Raw genomic sequence first — 17,258 nt, forward strand, 5'->3', positions numbered from 1 at the left:
TTCTTGTTAACAAACTATAGTTTTGGCAAGTCGTTAAGGACATCTACATATGACGCAAGTAATTTTTCTCTTGTTTAGAGACAGATTATTTCACTTATAATTCACTGTATCAAAATTCCGGTGGGTCAGAAGTTTACATACACTCAATTAGTATTTGGTAGCATTGCCTTTAAATTGTTTAACTTGGGTCAAATGTTTCGGGTAGCCTTCCACAAGCTTTCCACAATTAATTGGGTGAATTTTGACCCATTCCTCCTGACAGAGTTGGTGTAACTGAGTCAAGTTTGTAGGCCTCCTTGCTCGCACACGCTTTTTCTACTCTGCCCACAAATGCTCTATAGGATTGAGGTCAGGGCTTTGTGATGGCCACTCCAATACCTTGACTTTGTTGTCCTTAAGCCATTTTGCCACAACTTTAGAAGTATGCTTGGGGTCATTGTCCATTTGGAAGACCCATTTGCGGCCAAGCTTTAACTTCCTGACTGACGTTTTGAGATGTTGCTTCAATATATCCACATAATATTCCTTCCTCATGTGCCATCTATTTTGTGAAGTGCACCAGTCCCTCTTGCAGCAAAGCACCCCCACAGCATAATGCTGCTAACCCCGTGCTTCATGGTTGGGATGGTGTTCTTCGGCTTGTAAGCCTCCCCCTTTTTCCTCCAAACATAACAACAGTCTTTATGGCCAAACAGTTATATTTTTGTTTCATCAGGCCAGAGGACATTTCTCCAAAAAGTATGATCTTTGTCCCCATGTGCAGTTGCAAACCGTAGTCTGGCTTTTATGGTGGTTTTGGAGCAGTGGCTTCTTCCTTGCTGAGAGGCCTTTCAGGTTATGTCGATATAGGACTCGTTTTACTGTGGATATAGATACTTTTGTACCTATTTCCTCCAGCATCTTCACAAGGTCCTTTGCTGTTGTTCTGGGATTGATTTGCAGCTTTCGCACCAAAGTATGTTCATCTCTAGGAGACAGAACGTGTCTCCTTCCTGAGCGGTATGACTGCTGCGTCGTCCCATGGTGTTTATACTTGCGCACTATTGTTTGTACAGATGAACGTGGTACCTTCAGGCATTTGGAAATTGCTCCCAAGGATGAAACAGACTTGTGGAGGTCTACAATTTTTTTTCTGATTTCTTTTGATTTACCCATGATGTCAAGCAAAGAGGCATTCAGTTTGTAGGTATGTCTTGAAATACATCCACAGGTACACCTCCTATTGACTCAAATTATGTCAATTAGCCTATCAGAAGCTTCTAAAACCATGACATCATTTTCTGGAATTTTCCAAGCTGTTTAAAGGCACAGTAAATTTAGTGTATGTAAACTTCTGAAATAATCTGTCTGTAACAATTGTTTGAAAAATGACTTGTGTCACAAAGTAGATGTCATAACCAACTTGCCAAAACTGTAGTTTGGTTTGTTAACAAGAAATTTGTGGAGTGGTTGAAAAACGATTTTTAATGACTCCAACCTAAGTGTATGTAAACTTCCGACTTCAACTGTATGTACACTGGCAAGAAAAAGTATGTGAACCCTTTGGAATTACCTGGATTTCTGCATAAATTTGTCATAATTCACAACAATGTACAAACACAGTGTGCTTAAACTAATAACACACAACGTATTGTATTTTTCTTGTCGAAATTGAATGCATAATTTAACATTTCACAGTGTAGGTTGGAAAAAATCTGTGAACCCCTCGGCTAATGACTTCTCTAAAAGCTAGTTGGAGTCAGGAGTCAGCTAACCTGGAGTCCAATCAATGAGACGAGATTGAAGATGTTGGTTGCCCTGCCCTATAAAGAACACTCACTAAATTTTGAGTTTGTTATTCACAAGAAGCATTGCCTGATGTGAACCATACCTCAAACAAATTTGATCTCAGAAGACCTAAGATTAAGAATTGTTGACTTGCTTAAAGTTGGAAAGGGTTACAAAAGTATCTCTGAAAATGTGATGTTCATCAGTCCACGGTAAGACCAATCTATAAATGGGGAAAGTTCAGCACTGTTGCTACTCTCCCTAGGACTGGCCGTCCTGCAAAGAGCAGAGAGCAGAATGTTCAATGAGGTTAAGAAGACTCCTAGTGTGTCAGTTAAAGACTTACAGAAATCTCTGGAACATGTTAACATCTCTGTTGACGAGTCTACGATATGTAAAACACAAAACAAGAATGGTGTTCATGGGAGGACACCACGGAAGAACCCATTGCTGTCCAAAAAAAACATTGCTGCACGTCTGAAGTTCGCAAAAGAGCATCTGGATGTTCCACAGCGCTACTGGCAAAATATTCTGTGGACAGATGAAACTAAAATTGAGTTGTTTGGAGAAAAAAAGCACAGCACACCAACATCAAAACCTTATCCCAACTGTAAAGTATGGTGGAGGGCGCGTCATGGTTTGGGACTGCTTTGCTGCCGCAGGGCCTGGACAGCTTGCTAACATCGACGGAATAATGAATTCCTAAGTTTATCAAGACATTTTGCAGGAGAATGTAAGGCTATCTGTCTGCCAATTGAAGCTCAACAGAAGTCGGGTGATGCAACAGGACAACGACCCAAAACACAGAAGTAAATCAACAACAGAATGGCTTCAACAGAAGAAAATACGCCTTCTGGAGTGGCCCAGTCAGAGTCCTGACCTCAACCCGATTGAGATGTTGTGGCATCACCTCAAGAGAGCGGTTCACACCAGACATCCCAAGAATATTTCTGAACTGAAACAGTTTTGTGAAGAGGAATGGTCCAAAATTCCACCTGACCGTTGTGCAGGTCTGATCCTCAACTACAGAAAACGTCTGGTTGAGGTTATTGCTGCCAAAGGAGGGTCAACCAGTTATTAAATCCAAGGGTTCACATACTTTTCTCACCCTGCACTGTGAATGTTTACACGGTGTGTTCAATAAACACATGAAAACGTATAATTGTTTGTGTGTTATTAGTTTAAGCAGACTGTGTGTGTCTATTGTTGTGACCCAGATGAAGATCAGATCAAATTTTTGACCAATTTATGCTGAAATCCAGGTAATTCCAAAGGGTTCACATCCTTGTTCTTGCGACTGTAGTTACAATACTTAGGGTTGATGCATGATATCTGCTTTAGATGTAAACAGCTCTATTCATATTTCCGTTCCTCAGCTTTGCATCACAAGCATGTATACATTATACTCAGTAACTATTTCTCCCTTCCCCTCGTTACACTCTCTCACTCTCGCTCTCTCTCTTTAGTCTCTCTCTCAAATTGAACTGTACATGTTATTGGCTTGCTCGAGGTACTATGCTGCCAAACCAATTAGCATTTAAACTCATCTAAAATAGAAATGTAGCAGAATTTGGCATTCAGACCTTAAGTAAAGAGCAAGCCTCTCCCTCCTCCTGTTTCCTTCTCTCTCTTTCTTCCTATCTCTTTCCCTCTCTTCCTATGTCAATCCCTTCCCCTCCTCCTTCTGTCTCCCTCTACTCTCTCCATAAGTCAGGATAAGTTGTCAGAGAACTAAGAACAACCAGCCTGGTCAGAGCAGCAAAAATGGTTTAGTCTACCTGTGGTAAATTAAATTGATTGGACATGATTTGGAAAGGCACACACCTGTCTACATAATTGAAATAGGCAAGTCAGTTAAGAACAAATTGTTATTTACAATGACGCCCTACCCTGGCCAAACCGGGGTGACTAGTAACCATAAGGTTGCAAGATTGAATCCCCGAGCTGACAAGGTAAACATCTGTCGTTCTGCCCCTGAACAAAGCAGTTAACCCACTGTTCCTAGGCCATCATTAAAAATAAGAATTTGTTCTTAACTGACTTGCATAGTTAAATAAAGGTCAAATAAAAACATGGACAGCCCTATGGGGCTCCCAATCACACCCGGAAGTGATGCAGCCTGGATTCAAACCAGGGACTGCAGTGATGCCTTTTGTACTGAGATGCAGTGTCTTAGACCGCTGCACCACTCGGTCTGAATACTTTCCGAATGCACTGTACATACTACAATTCATATTATTTTGTACGACCGCTATTACATTGGTAATCCAACCTAACATAAAGTTACATATAATACTAAACGGAGTGGCACATATTTTAGTAATATATAATACGTTTTGCTCTGAGGCCAGGTTGGAATAACACATCAACTAAAAGCTGCAAAGCTAACCTCATGACCCCTATGTTTTATCCATTTGTGGCTGGAATCTCTCCCTTTCTCTCCCTTTCTCTCTGTCTCTCCCTCTCTCTCTTCCTCTCCCTCTCCACCCTCCCCTGCATCTCTCTCTTCCTCTCCCTCTCCACCCTCCCCTGCATCTCTCTCTTGTTCTCCCCTCTCCATATGGCCAGTATACATTGTCAGAAACTTAAACTAATGCCATGGCCTCGCTCTCTCTTTCTCCTATAGGGATTTTCCCACCTACAGTCAGAGTACCATAAAAGTGTGGGTTCCCAGTCCCCAGGGGCCCCGAACCCTGGAGGGAGACAGAACCACGAGTGGGACAGTGAATACTGCGATCGGGAGTGTGGTGGCAACCACTGCAGGTGAGATAGCCCAGACCAATATCGGCTTTGTAAAGGAAACTATTTTTAATTCTATACTGTTTATACCTTAGAATAGGGACAGTTTTCTAGACCCAGAGTAAGGCTAGCTTGGGACTAAGAAACTATTTCAATGGAGATTTTCCATTCAGAATGATTATTTAGTCCAATACTTAATACTTATTCAATGCTATTTTAACAGTTTATGCCTTTGAGTACACAATTGTGTTATTTAATGCTGACTCAAATGTTTATTCAAAAAGACCTTTGATACCACTGCTTTGTGTCCTTGAATTGACTTTGTACCGTTTCAGTCCTCAATTTTGGCTCAGCTACAGTAAGTGTCAATATGACAGCAGTCAAAAATAGTCGATTATTGTCAGCTCATGTTTACATCCAAATCATCTTGGCTCCTGGACTCTGTCCACACATTTCAAGGCTGTGTTGAGACACTGACTTATCAATGACCCAAGCCCAGCTCAGATAATCCCTACCATTGTGTCACTGAGTTGTAGTAATGCTGCAGCAAATGTACATTATCCCGTTGGGCGTTGGCAGTCACAATGTAATTAACTTCATTATGTCCCTGTAACTGTCCTGAATGCCTCTGTCAATCTTACAGCTATTGTATACAGTAATCATGTGCCTATGAACCAGAGTCATACTGTTAGCACTGAGGCGGTGTGCCCTAGTAGGAAGTCCACTGTGTGCACTATCAGCTCAAACAGAAATAATATGTTCATGTCTGCTTCTGACAAGCTTCCCAGTAAAGCGATTAAATAAATCAAGCATTGCAAAAAAGTGCTCAAAATAGCCCACATTAACATATGTAGCCTATGAAACAAGTTTCATGAAATCAATCTCTGAAACTCACTTAGATAATACCTTTGATGATACAGTGGTAGCAATACATGGCTATAATTTCTACAGGAATGTGAGAAATGCCACTGGGGGCGGTGTTGTGGCCTATATATACAGTGTGGCAAAAAAGTATTTAGTCAGCCACCAATTGTGCAAGTTCTCCCACTTAAAAAGATGAGGCCTGTAATGTTCATCATAGGTACACTTCAACTATGACAGACAAAATGAGAAAAAAAATCCAGAAAATCACATTGTAGGATTTTTAATGAATTTATTTGCAAATTATGGTGGAAAATAGCACACAGCTCGACACACATGCATACCCCACAAGACATGCCAACAGATGTCTCTTCATGTGAAGGGGGCACAAGTGAAGGGGGCATATTAAAATGGATCGGTACAATAGACTGGCACGCCCTGTTCTTCATTCACAATTGGTGATTACAGAATTATGCATTTGCTTGCCCTCGCTCATCAACTCATCCTCATTCTCCTCTTTTCTCCCAATCATAATTTACTTAATTTATTTCATTTGTTGGTATATGTGTGAAATTAATTTCGGTAGAGTTTAGGTTCAGTTTCGAGGCAATTATAAGGGTTATTACCAGCTGGGTACTGCACTTTCAACTGTGGGAAGGAGGAGGGGCACAGACCCTACTGTTGGGAGAAGGAGGGGCACAGACCCTACTGTTGGGAGAAGGAGGGGCACAGACCCTACTGTTGGGAGAAGGAGGGTCACAAGACGCGAGATTTCATCTGGAGAGAGAGGGGAGAAAGAGGTCAGAGCACAGGGTAGGGCAGTGTGAGCAGAACCAGCGGTGTCGTTTGACTTAGCAAACGAGGATCGGATGTCGTCGACCTTCTTTTCAAAATGGTTGACGAAGTCATCTGCAGAGAGGGAGGAGGGGGAGGGGGAGGAGGATTCAGGAGGGAGGAGAAGGTTGCAAAGAGCTTCCTAGGGTTAGAGGCAGATGCTTGGAATTTAGAGTGGTAGAAAGTGGCTTTAGCAGCAGAGAGAGAAGAGGAAAATGTAGAGAGGAGGGAGTGAAAGGATGTCAGGTCCGCAGGGAGGCGAGTTTTCCTCCATTTCCGCTCGGCTGCCCGGAGCCCTGTTCTGTGAGCTCGCAATGAGTCGTCGAGCCACGGAGCGGGAGGGGAGGACCGAGCCGGCCTGGAGGATAGGGGACATAGAGAGTCAAAGGATGCAGAAAGGGAGGAGAGGAGGGTTGAGGAGGCAGAATCAGGAGATAGGTTGGAGAAGGTTCGAGCAGAGGGAAGAGATGATAGGATGGAAGAGGAGAGAGTAGCGGGGGAGAGAGAGCGAAGGTTGGGACCGCGATACCATCCGAGTAGGGGCAGTGTGGGAAGTGTTGGATGAGAGCGAGAGGGAAAAGGATACAAGGTAGTGGTCGGAGACTTGGAGGGGAGTTTCAATGAGGTTAGTGGAAGAACAGCATCTAGTAAAGATGAGGTCGAGCGTATTTCCTGCCTTGTGAGTAGGGGGGGAAGGTGAGAGGGTGAGGTCAAAAGAGGAGAGGAGTGGAAAGAAGGAGGCAGAGAGGAATGAGTCAAAGGTAGATGTGGGGAGGTTAAAGTCGCCCAGAACTGTGAGAGGTGAGCCGTCCTCAGGAAAGGAGCTTATCAAGGCATCAAGCTCATTGATGAACTCTCCGAGGAACCTGGAGGGTGATAAATGATAAGGATGTTAAGCTTGAAAGGGCTGGTAACTGTGACAGCATGTAATTCAAAGGAGGCGATAGACAGATGGGTAAGGGGAGAAAGAGAGAATGACCACTTGGGAGAGATGAGGATCCCGGTGCCACCACCCCGCTGACCAGAAGCTCTCGGGGTGTGCGAGAACACGTGGGCAGACGAAGAGAGAGCAGTAGGAGTAGCAGTGTTGTCTGTGGTGATCCATGTTTCCGTCAGTGCCAAGAAGTCGAGGGACTGGAGGGAGGCATAGGCTGAGATGAACTCTGCCTTGTTGGCCGCAGATCGGCAGTTCCAGAGGCTACCGGAGACCTGGAACTCCACGTGGGTCGTGCGCGCTGGGACCACCAGATTAGGGTGGCCGCGGCCACGCGGTGTGGAGCGTTTGTATGGTCTGTGCAGAGAGGAGAGAACAGGGATAGACAGACACATAGTTGATAGGCTACACAAGAGGCTACGCTAATGCAAAGGAGATTGGAATGACAAGTGGACTACACGTCTCGAGTGTTCAGAAAGTTAAGCTTACGTAGCAAGAATCTTATTGACTAAAATGATTAAAATGATACAGTACTGCTGAAGTAGGCTAGCTGGCAGAGGCTGCGTTGTTGACTATGTAGGCTAGCTGGCAGTGTCTGCGTTGTTGACACTACACTAATCAAGTCGTTCCGTTGAGTGTAATAGTTTCTACTGTGCTACTGTGCTGCTATTCGGGGCTAGCTGGCTAGCTAGCAGTGTTGATTACGTTACGTTGCGTTAAAAGAACGACAATAGCTGGCTAGCTAACCTAGGAAATCGCTCAAGACTACACAATTATCTTTGATACAAAGACGGCTATGTAGCTAGCTATGTAGCTAGCTACGATCAAACAAATCAAGCCGTTGTACTGTAATGAAATGAAATGAAAAATGTGATACTACCTGTGGAGCGAAGCGAAATGCGACCGGATTGTTGAGTGCGGAAGTTCTGTTAGACGGTAGACGTTGGCTAGCTGTTGGCTAGCTAGCAGTGTCTCCTACGTTAAGGAGACAAATAGCTGGCTAGCTAACCTCGGTAAATTAAGATAATCACTCTAAACTACACACTCTAAACTACACAATTATCTTGGATACGAAGACAGCAAAGACAACTATGTAGCTAGTTAACACTACACTAATCAAGTCGTTCAGTTGAGTGTAATAGTTGTGCTGCTAATCGGTAGACGGTGGACTAGCTAACGGTGGACGTTAGCTAGCTGGCTAGCTGCAGGGCAGTGTAGACTGCGTTAGGACGACGAAATACGATAATTACGCAATTATCTATGATACAAAGACGGCTATGTAGCTAGCTAAGAAGAAATTGCTAAGATTAGACAAATCAAACCGTTGCTAATCGGTAGACGGTGGACTAGCTAACGGTGGACGTTAGCTAGCTGGCTAGCTGCAGGGCAGTGTAGACTGCGTTAGGACGACGAAATACGATAATTACGCAATTATCTATGATACAAAGACGGCTATGTAGCTAGCTAAGAAGAAATTGCTAAGATTAGACAAATCAAACCGTTGTACTATAATGAAATGTAATGAAATGTAATCCTACCTGCGGACCGAGTGCAGATGCGACCGCTCGCTCCAACCCGGAAGTAACAACGAAGAAGTAACTACTGTTGGTGAAGGGGGGGCACAGACCCTACTGTTGGGAGGAGGAGGGGCACAGACCATACTGTTGGGAGGAGGAGGGGCACAGACCCTACTGTTGGGTGAAGGAGGGGCACAGACCCTACTGTTGGGAGAAGGAGGGGCACAGACCCTACTGTTGGGAGAAGGAGGGGCACAGACCCTACTGTTGGGAGAAGGAGGGGCACAGACCCTACTGTTGGGAGAAGGAGGGGCACAGACCCTACTGTTGGGAGAAGGAGGGGCACAGACCCTACTGTTGGTAAAGGGGGGGCACAGACTCTACTGTTGGGAGAAGGAGGGGCACAGACCCTACTGTTGGAAGAAGGAGGGGCACAGACCCTACTGTTGGGAGAAGGAGGGGCACAGACCCTACTGTTGGAAGAAGGAGGGGCACAGACCCTACTGTTGGGAGAAGGAGGGGCATATACCCTACTGTTGGGAGAAGGAGGGGCACAGACCCTACTGTTGGGAGAAGGAGGGGCACAGACCCTACTGTTGGTAAAGGGGGGGCACAGACTCTACTGTTGGGAGAAGGAGGGGCACAGACCCTACTGTTGGGAGAAGGAGGGGCACAGACCCTACTGTTGGAAGAAGGAGGGGCACAGACCCTACTGTTGGGAGAAGGAGGGGCACAGACCCTACTGTTGGAAGAAGGAGGGGCACAGACCCTACTGTTGGAAGAAGGAGGGGCACAGACCCTACTTTTGGGAGAAGGAGGGGCACAGACCCTACTGTTGGAAGAAGGAGGGGCACAGACCCTACTGTTGGGAGAAGGAGGGGCACAGACCCTACTGTTGGGAGAAGGAGGGGCACAGACCCTACTGTTGGTGAAGGGGGGAACAGACCCTACTGTTGGTGAAGGAGGGGCACAGACCCTACTGTTGGTGAAGGGGAGGCACAGACCCTACTGTTGGAAGAAGGAGGGGCACAGACCCTACTGTTGGGTGAAGGAGGGGCACAGACCCTACTGTTGGAAGAAGGAAGGGCACAGACCGTACTGTTGGGTGAAGGAGGGGCACAGACCCTACTGTTGGAAGAAGGAGGGGTACAGACCCTACTGTTGGGTGAAGGAGCGGCACAGACCCTACTGTTGGGTGAAGGAGGGGCACAGACCCTACTGTTGGAAGAAGGAGGGGCACAGACCCTACTGTTGGGTGAAGGAGGGGCACAGACCCTACTGTTGGGAGAAGGAGGGGCACAGACCCTACTGTTGGAAGAAGGAGGGGCACAGACCCTACTGTTGGGAGGAGGAGGGGCACAGACCTTACTGTTGGGAGAAGAAGGGGAACAGACCTACTGTTAGGAGAAGGAGGGGCACAGACCCTACTGTTGGGAGGAGGAGGGGCACAGACCCTACTGTTGGAAGAAGGGGTGGCACAGACCCTACTGTTGGGAGAAGGAGGGGCACAGACCCTACTGTTGGAAGAAGGAGGGGCACAGACCCTACTGTTGGGTGAAGGAGGGGCACAGACCCTACTGTTGGAAGAAGGAGGGGCACAGACCCTACTGTTGGTGAAGACCCTACTGGGGCACAGACCCTACTGTTGGAAGAAGGAGGGGCACAGACCCTACTGTTGGGAGAAGGGGGGCACAGACCCTACTGTTGATAAAGGAGGGGCACAGACCCTACTGTTGGGAGGGGAGGGGCACAGACCCTACTGTTGGGTGAAGGAGGGGCACAGACCCTGTTGGGACTGTTGGGAGACCCTAGGGGAGAAGGGGGCACAGACCCTACTGTTGGGAGAAGGAGGGGCACAGACCCTACTGTTGGGAGAAGGAGGGGCACAGACCCTACTGTTGGGAGAAGGAGGGGCACAGACCCTACTGTTGGGAAAAACAGGGGCACAGACCCTACTGTTGGGAGAAGGAGGGCACAGACCCTACTGTTGGAAGGGGGGGCACAGACCCTACTGTTGGGAGAAGGAGGGGCACAGACCCTACTGTTGGAAGAAGGAGGGGCACAGACCCTACTGTTGGGAGAAGGAGGGCACAGACCCTACTGTTGGAAGGGGGGCACCCTACTGTTGGGAGAAGGAGGGGCACAGACCCTACTGTTGGGAGAAGGAGGGGCACAGACCCTACTGTTGGAAGGGGCACAGACCCTACTGTTGGGAAAGACCCTACTGTTGGGAGAAGGAGGGGCACAGACCCTACTGTTGGAAGAAGGAGGGGCACAGACCCTACTGTTGGGAGAAGGAGGGGCACAGACCCTACTGTTGGGAGAGGGGCACAGACCCTACTGTTGGGAGAAGGAGGGGCACAGACCCTACTGTTGGGAGAAGAGGGGCAGACCCTACTGTTGGAAGAAGGAGGGGCACAGACCCTACTGTTGGAAGAAGGGCACAGACCCTACTGTTGGGGCACAGACCCTACTGTTGGAAGAAGGAGGGGCACAGACCCTACTGTTGGAAGAAGGAGGGGCACAGACCCTACTGTTGGGAGAAGGAGGGGCACAGACCCTACTGTTGGAAGAAGGAGGGGCACAGACCCTACTGTTGGGAGAAGGAGGGGCACAGACCCTACTGTTGGGAGGAGGAGGGCACAGACCCTACTGTTGGAAGAAGGAAGGGCACAGACCGTACTGTTGGGTGAAGGAGGGGCACAGACCCTACTGTTGGAAGAAGGAGGGGCACAGACCCTACTGTTGGGTGAAGGAGGGCACAGACCCTACTGTTGGGTGAAGGAGGGGCACAGACCCTACTGTTGGAAGAAGGAGGGCACAGACCCTACTGTTGGGTGAAGGAGGGGCACAGACCCTACTGTTGGGAGAAGGAGGGGCACAGACCCTACTGTTGGAAGAAGGAGGGGCACAGACCCTACTGTTGGGAGGAGGAGGGGCACAGACCCTACTGTTGGGAGAAGGAGGGGAACAGACCTAGTTACACAGACCCTACTGTTGGGAGGAGGAGGGGCACAGACCCTACTGTTGGAAGAAGGAGGGGCACAGACCCTACTGTTGGAAGAAGGAGGGGCACAGACCCTACTGTTGGAAGAAGGAGGGGCACAGACCCTACTGTTGGAAGAAGGAGGGGCACAGACCCTACTGTTGGGAGAAGGAGGGGCACAGACCCTACTGTTGGAAGAAGGAGGGGACCCTACTGTTGGGAGACCAGACCCTACTGTTGGGAGAAGGAGGGGCACAGACCCTACTGTTGGGAGAAGGAGGGTTGGGTGAAGGAGGGGCACAGACCCTACTGTTGGAAGAAGGAGGGGCACAGACCCTACTGTTGGGTGAAGGAGGGCACAGACCCTACTGTTGGGTGAAGGAGGGGCACAGACCCTACTGTTGGAAGAAGGAGGGGCACAGACCCTACTGTTGGGTGAAGGAGGGGCACAGACCCTACTGTTGGGAGAAGGAGGGGCACAGACCCTACCCTGTTGGGAAGGAGGGGCACAGACCCTACTGTTGGGAGGAGGAGAAGGGGCACAGACCCTACTGTTGGGAGAAGGAGGGGCACAGACCCTACTGTTGGGAGAAGGAGGGGCACAGACCCTACTGTTGGAAGAAGGAGGGGCACAGACCCTACTGTTGGGAGAAGGAGGGGCACAGACCCTACTGTTGGTGAAGGGGGGCACAGACCCTACTGTTGGTGAAGGAGGCACAGACCCTACTGTTGGAAGAAGGAGGGGCACAGACCCTACTGTTGGAAGAAGGAGGGGCACAGACCCTGCTGTTGGAAGAACAGGTTGGAGGGGCACAGACCCTACTGTTGGTGAAGGAGGGCACAGACCCTACTGTTGGAAGAAGGAGGGGCACAGACCCTACTGTTGAAGGGGCACAGACCCTACTGTTGGGTAAAGGGGGGCACAGACCCTACTGTTGGGAGGAGGAGGGGCACAGACCCTACTGTTGGGTGAAGAAGGGGCACAGACCCTACTGTTGGGAGAAGGAGGGGCACAGACCCTACTGTTGGGAGAAGGAGGGGCACAGACCCTACTGTTGGGAGAAGGAGGGGCACAGACCCTACTGTTGGGAGAAGGAGGGGCACAGACCCTACTGTTGGGAGGAGGAGGGGCACAGACCCTACTGTTGGAAGAAGGGGTGGCACAGACCCTACTGTTGGGAGAAGGAGGGGCACAGACCCTACTGTTGGTGAAGGGGGGGCACAGACCCTACTGTTGGTGAAGGGGAGGCACAGACCCTACTGTTGGAAGAAGGAGGGGCACAGACCCTACTGTTGGGTGAAGGAGGGGCACAGACCCTGCTGTTGGAAGAAGGAGGGGCACAGACCCTACTGTTGGTGAAAAGGGGGCACAGACCCTACTGTTGGAAGAAGGAGGGGCACAGACCCTACTGTTGGTGAAGGGGACGCACAGACCCTACTGTTGATAAAGGGGGGGCACAGACCCTACTGTTGGGAGGAGGAGGGGCACAGACCCTACTGTTGGGTGAAGGAGGGGCACAGACCCTACTGTTGGGAGAAGGAGGGGCACAGACCCTACTGTTGGGAGAAGGAGGGGCACAGACCCTACTGTTGGGAGAAGGAGGGGCACAGACCCTACTGTTGGGAGAAGGAGGGGCACAGACCCTACTGTTGGTAAAGGGGGGGCACAGACTCTACTGTTGGGAGAAGGAGGGGCACAGACCCTACTGTTGGAAGAAGGAGGGGCACAGACCCTACTGTTGGGAGAAGGAGGGGCACAGACCCTACTGTTGGAAGAAGGAGGGGCACAGACCCTACTGTTGGGAGAAGGAGGGGCACAGACCCTACTGTTGGTAAAGGGGGGGCACAGACTCTACTGTTGGGAGAAGGAGGGGCACAGACCCTACTGTTGGGAGAAGGAGGGGCACAGACCCTACTGTTGGAAGAAGGAGGGGCACAGACCCTACTGTTGGGAGACGGAGGGGCACAGACCCTACTGTTGGAAGAAGGAGGGGCACAGACCCTACTGTTGGAAGAAGGAGGGGCACAGACCCTACTTTTGGGAGAAGGAGGGGCACAGACCCTACTGTTGGAAGAAGGAGGGGCACAGACCCTACTGTTGGGAGAAAGAGGGGCACAGACCCTACTGTTGGAAGAAGGAGGGGCACAGACCCTACTGTTGGAAGAAGGAGGGGTACAGACCCTACTGTTGGAAGAAGGAGGGGCACAGACCCTACTGTTGGAAGAAGGAGGGGCACAGACCCTACTGTTGGGAGAAGGAGGGGCACAGACCCTACTGTTGGAAGAAGGAGGGGCACAGACCCTACTGTTGGGAGAAGGAGGGGCACAGACCCTACTGTTGGGAGGAGGAGGGGCACAGACCCTACTGTTGGAAGAAGGAAGGGCACAGACCGTACTGTTGGGTGAAGGAGGGGCACAGACCCTACTGTTGGAAGAAGGAGGGGTACAGACCCTACTGTTGGGTGAAGGAGCGGCACAGACCCTACTGTTGGGTGAAGGAGGGGCACAGACCCTACTGTTGGAAGAAGGAGGGGCACAGACCCTACTGTTGGGTGAAGGAGGGGCACAGACCCTACTGTTGGGAGAAGGAGGGGCACAGACCCTACTGTTGGAAGAAGGAGGGGCACAGACCCTACTGTTGGGAGGAGGAGGGGCACAGACCCTACTGTTGGGAGAAGAAGGGGAACAGACCTACTGTTAGGAGAAGGAGGGGCACAGACCCTACTGTTGGGAGGAGGAGGGGCACAGACCCTACTGTTGGAAGAAGGAGGGGCACAGACCCTACTGTTGGAAGAAGGAGGGGTACAGACCCTACTGTTGGAAGAAGGAGGGGCACAGACCCTACTGTTGGAAGAAGGAGGGGCACAGACCCTACTGTTGGGAGAAGGAGGGGCACAGACCCTACTGTTGGAAGAAGGAGGGGCACAGACCCTACTGTTGGGAGAAGGAGGGGCACAGACCCTACTGTTGGGAGGAGGAGGGGCACAGACCCTACTGTTGGAAGAAGGAAGGGCACAGACCGTACTGTTGGGTGAAGGAGGGGCACAGACCCTACTGTTGGAAGAAGGAGGGGTACAGACCCTACTGTTGGGTGAAGGAGCGGCACAGACCCTACTGTTGGGTGAAGGAGGGGCACAGACCCTACTGTTGGAAGAAGGAGGGGCACAGACCCTACTGTTGGGTGAAGGAGGGGCACAGACCCTACTGTTGGGAGAAGGAGGGGCACAGACCCTACTGTTGGAAGAAGGAGGGGCACAGACCCTACTGTTGGGAGGAGGAGGGGCACAGACCCTACTGTTGGGAGAAGAAGGGGAACAGACCTACTGTTAGGAGAAGGAGGGGCACAGACCCTACTGTTGGGAGGAGGAGGGGCACAGACCCTACTGTTGGAAGAAGGGGTGGCACAGACCCTACTGTTGGGAGAAGGAGGGGCACAGACCCTACTGTTGGTGAAGGGGGGGCACAGACCCTACTGTTGGTGAAGGGGAGGCACAGACCCTACTGTTGGAAGAAGGAGGGGCACAGACCCTACTGTTGGGTGAAGGAGGGGCACAGACCCTGCTGTTGGAAGAAGGAGGGGCACAGACCCTACTGTTGGTGAAGAGGGGGCACAGACCCTACTGTTGGAAGAAGGAGGGGCACAGACCCTACTGTTGGTGAAGGGGACGCACAGACCCTACTGTTGATAAAGGGGGGGCACAGACCCTACTGTTGGGAGGAGGAGGGGCACAGACCCTACTGTTGGGTGAAGAAGGGGCACAGACCCTACTGTTGGGAGAAGGAGGGGCACAGACCCTACTGTTGGGAGAAGGAGGGGCACAGACCCTACTGTTGGGAGAGGGCAGACCCTACTGTTGGGAGGGGGGCACAGACCCTACTGTTGGTAAAGGGGGCACAGACTCTACTGTTGGGAGAAGGAGGGGCACAGACCCTACTGTTGGAAGAAGGAGGGGCACAGACCCTACTGTTGGGAGAAGGAGGGGCACAGACCCTACTGTTGGAAGAAGGAGGGGCACAGACCCTACTGTTGGGAGACGGAGGGGCACAGACCCTACTGTTGGTAAAGGGGGGGCACAGACTCTACTGTTGGGAGAAGGAGGGGCACAGACCCTACTGTTGGGAGAAGGAGGGGCACAGACCCTACTGTTGGAAGAAGGAGGGGCACAGACCCTACTGTTGGGAGAAGGAGGGGCTCAGACCCTACTGTTGGAAGAAGGAGGGGCACAGACCCTACTGTTGGAAGAAGGAGGGGCACAGACCCTACTTTTGGGAGAAGGAGGGGCACAGACCCTACTGTTGGAAGAAGGAGGGGCACAGACCCTACTGTTGGGAGAAAGAGGGGCACAGACCCTACTGTTGGAAGAAGGAGGGGCACAGACCCTACTGTTGGAAGAAGGAGGGGCACAGACCCTACTGTTGGAAGAAGGAGGGGCACAGACCCTACTGTTGGAAGAAGGAGGGGCACAGACCCTACTGTTGGGAGAAGGAGGGGCACAGACCCTACTGTTGGAAGAAGGAGGGGCACAGACCCTACTGTTGGGAGAAGGAGGGGCACAGACCCTACTGTTGGGAGAAGGAGGGGCACAGACCCTACTGTTGGGAGAAGGAGGGGCACAGACCCTACTGTTGGTAAAGGGGGGGCACAGACTCTACTGTTGGGAGAAGGAGGGGCACAGACCCTACTGTTGGAAGAAGGAGGGGCACAGACCCTACTGTTGGGAGAAGGAGGGGCACAGACCCTACTGTTGGGAGAAGGAGGGGCACAGACCCTACTGTTGGGAGAAGGAGGGGCAATGGAGCGAAACTGTTCAAAAACATGACATGCCCTCCTTAAACTGGTTCCAACTCCAGTTCTGTTTGTGATATTAAGATTCTAACAACAAAAGTTTGTTACATAGACTTATTTAGGAAAAGTCAAGGACAGAGGGGGGCATGACTTAAAAAATGGCGGAGTATAAAAATAAATAAATAATGTGCAGTCAAAATGACCTCTTTAGCGGTTCTAGTGTTAACTGAATAGCTATCAAGACTTCTGTTAGGCACATCTGTTTGGAATGTACTCCAACACACACATGGCACCCTTTATTCCTTCAATTTTAGTTTTATAATTGTCCCTACTGTACTTCAAAGGGGAAGGGGAAATCTGTATTTGATTTATTCCTTCTCTTCACACCCTTTCTGTCTCTTCTTGTTTTCCGATTCCACCTTCTCTTCTCACCGTCTCCCTCTCTTCTTGTTTTCTGATTCCTCCTCCTCTTCTCACCGTCTCCCTCTCTTCTTGTTTTCTGATTCCTCCTTCTCTTCTCACCGTCTCCCTCTCTTCTTGTTTTCCGATTCCCCCTTCTCTTCTCACCGTCTCCCTCTCTTCTTGTTTTCTGATTCCTCCTCCTCTTCTCACCGTCTCCCTCTCTTCTTGTTTTCTGATTCCTCCTCCTCTTCTCACCGTCTCCCTCTCTTCTTGTTTTCTGATTCCTCCTTCTCTTCTCACCGTCTCCCTCTCTTCTTGTTTTCCGATTCCCCCTTCTCTTCTCACCGTCTCCCTCTCTTCTTGTTTTCTGAATCCTCCTTCTCTTCTCACTGTCTCCCTCTCTTCTCGTTTTCCGATTCGCCCTTATCTTCT

General features: G+C 50.2%; 1 protein-coding gene across 4 annotated transcripts in view; it reads left to right on the plus strand.

Moving 5' to 3' along the window:
* Nucleotides 1-17,258, plus strand: part of LOC115121829 (TOX high mobility group box family member 2-like) — a 274,969-nt gene that overhangs the window by 257,273 nt on the left and 438 nt on the right. For all 4 annotated transcript variants that reach the window (XM_065004076.1, XM_065004074.1, XM_065004073.1 and 1 more), the window contains one exon: nt 4,394-4,530. In XM_065004076.1, the coding sequence (XP_064860148.1) occupies nt 4,394-4,530 (137 nt within the window). The remainder of the gene's footprint in view (nt 1-4,393; nt 4,531-17,258) is intronic.

This window comes from Oncorhynchus nerka, linkage group LG2, assembly GCF_034236695.1.
Source record: "Oncorhynchus nerka isolate Pitt River linkage group LG2, Oner_Uvic_2.0, whole genome shotgun sequence".
Taxonomy (NCBI): domain Eukaryota; kingdom Metazoa; phylum Chordata; class Actinopteri; order Salmoniformes; family Salmonidae; genus Oncorhynchus; species Oncorhynchus nerka.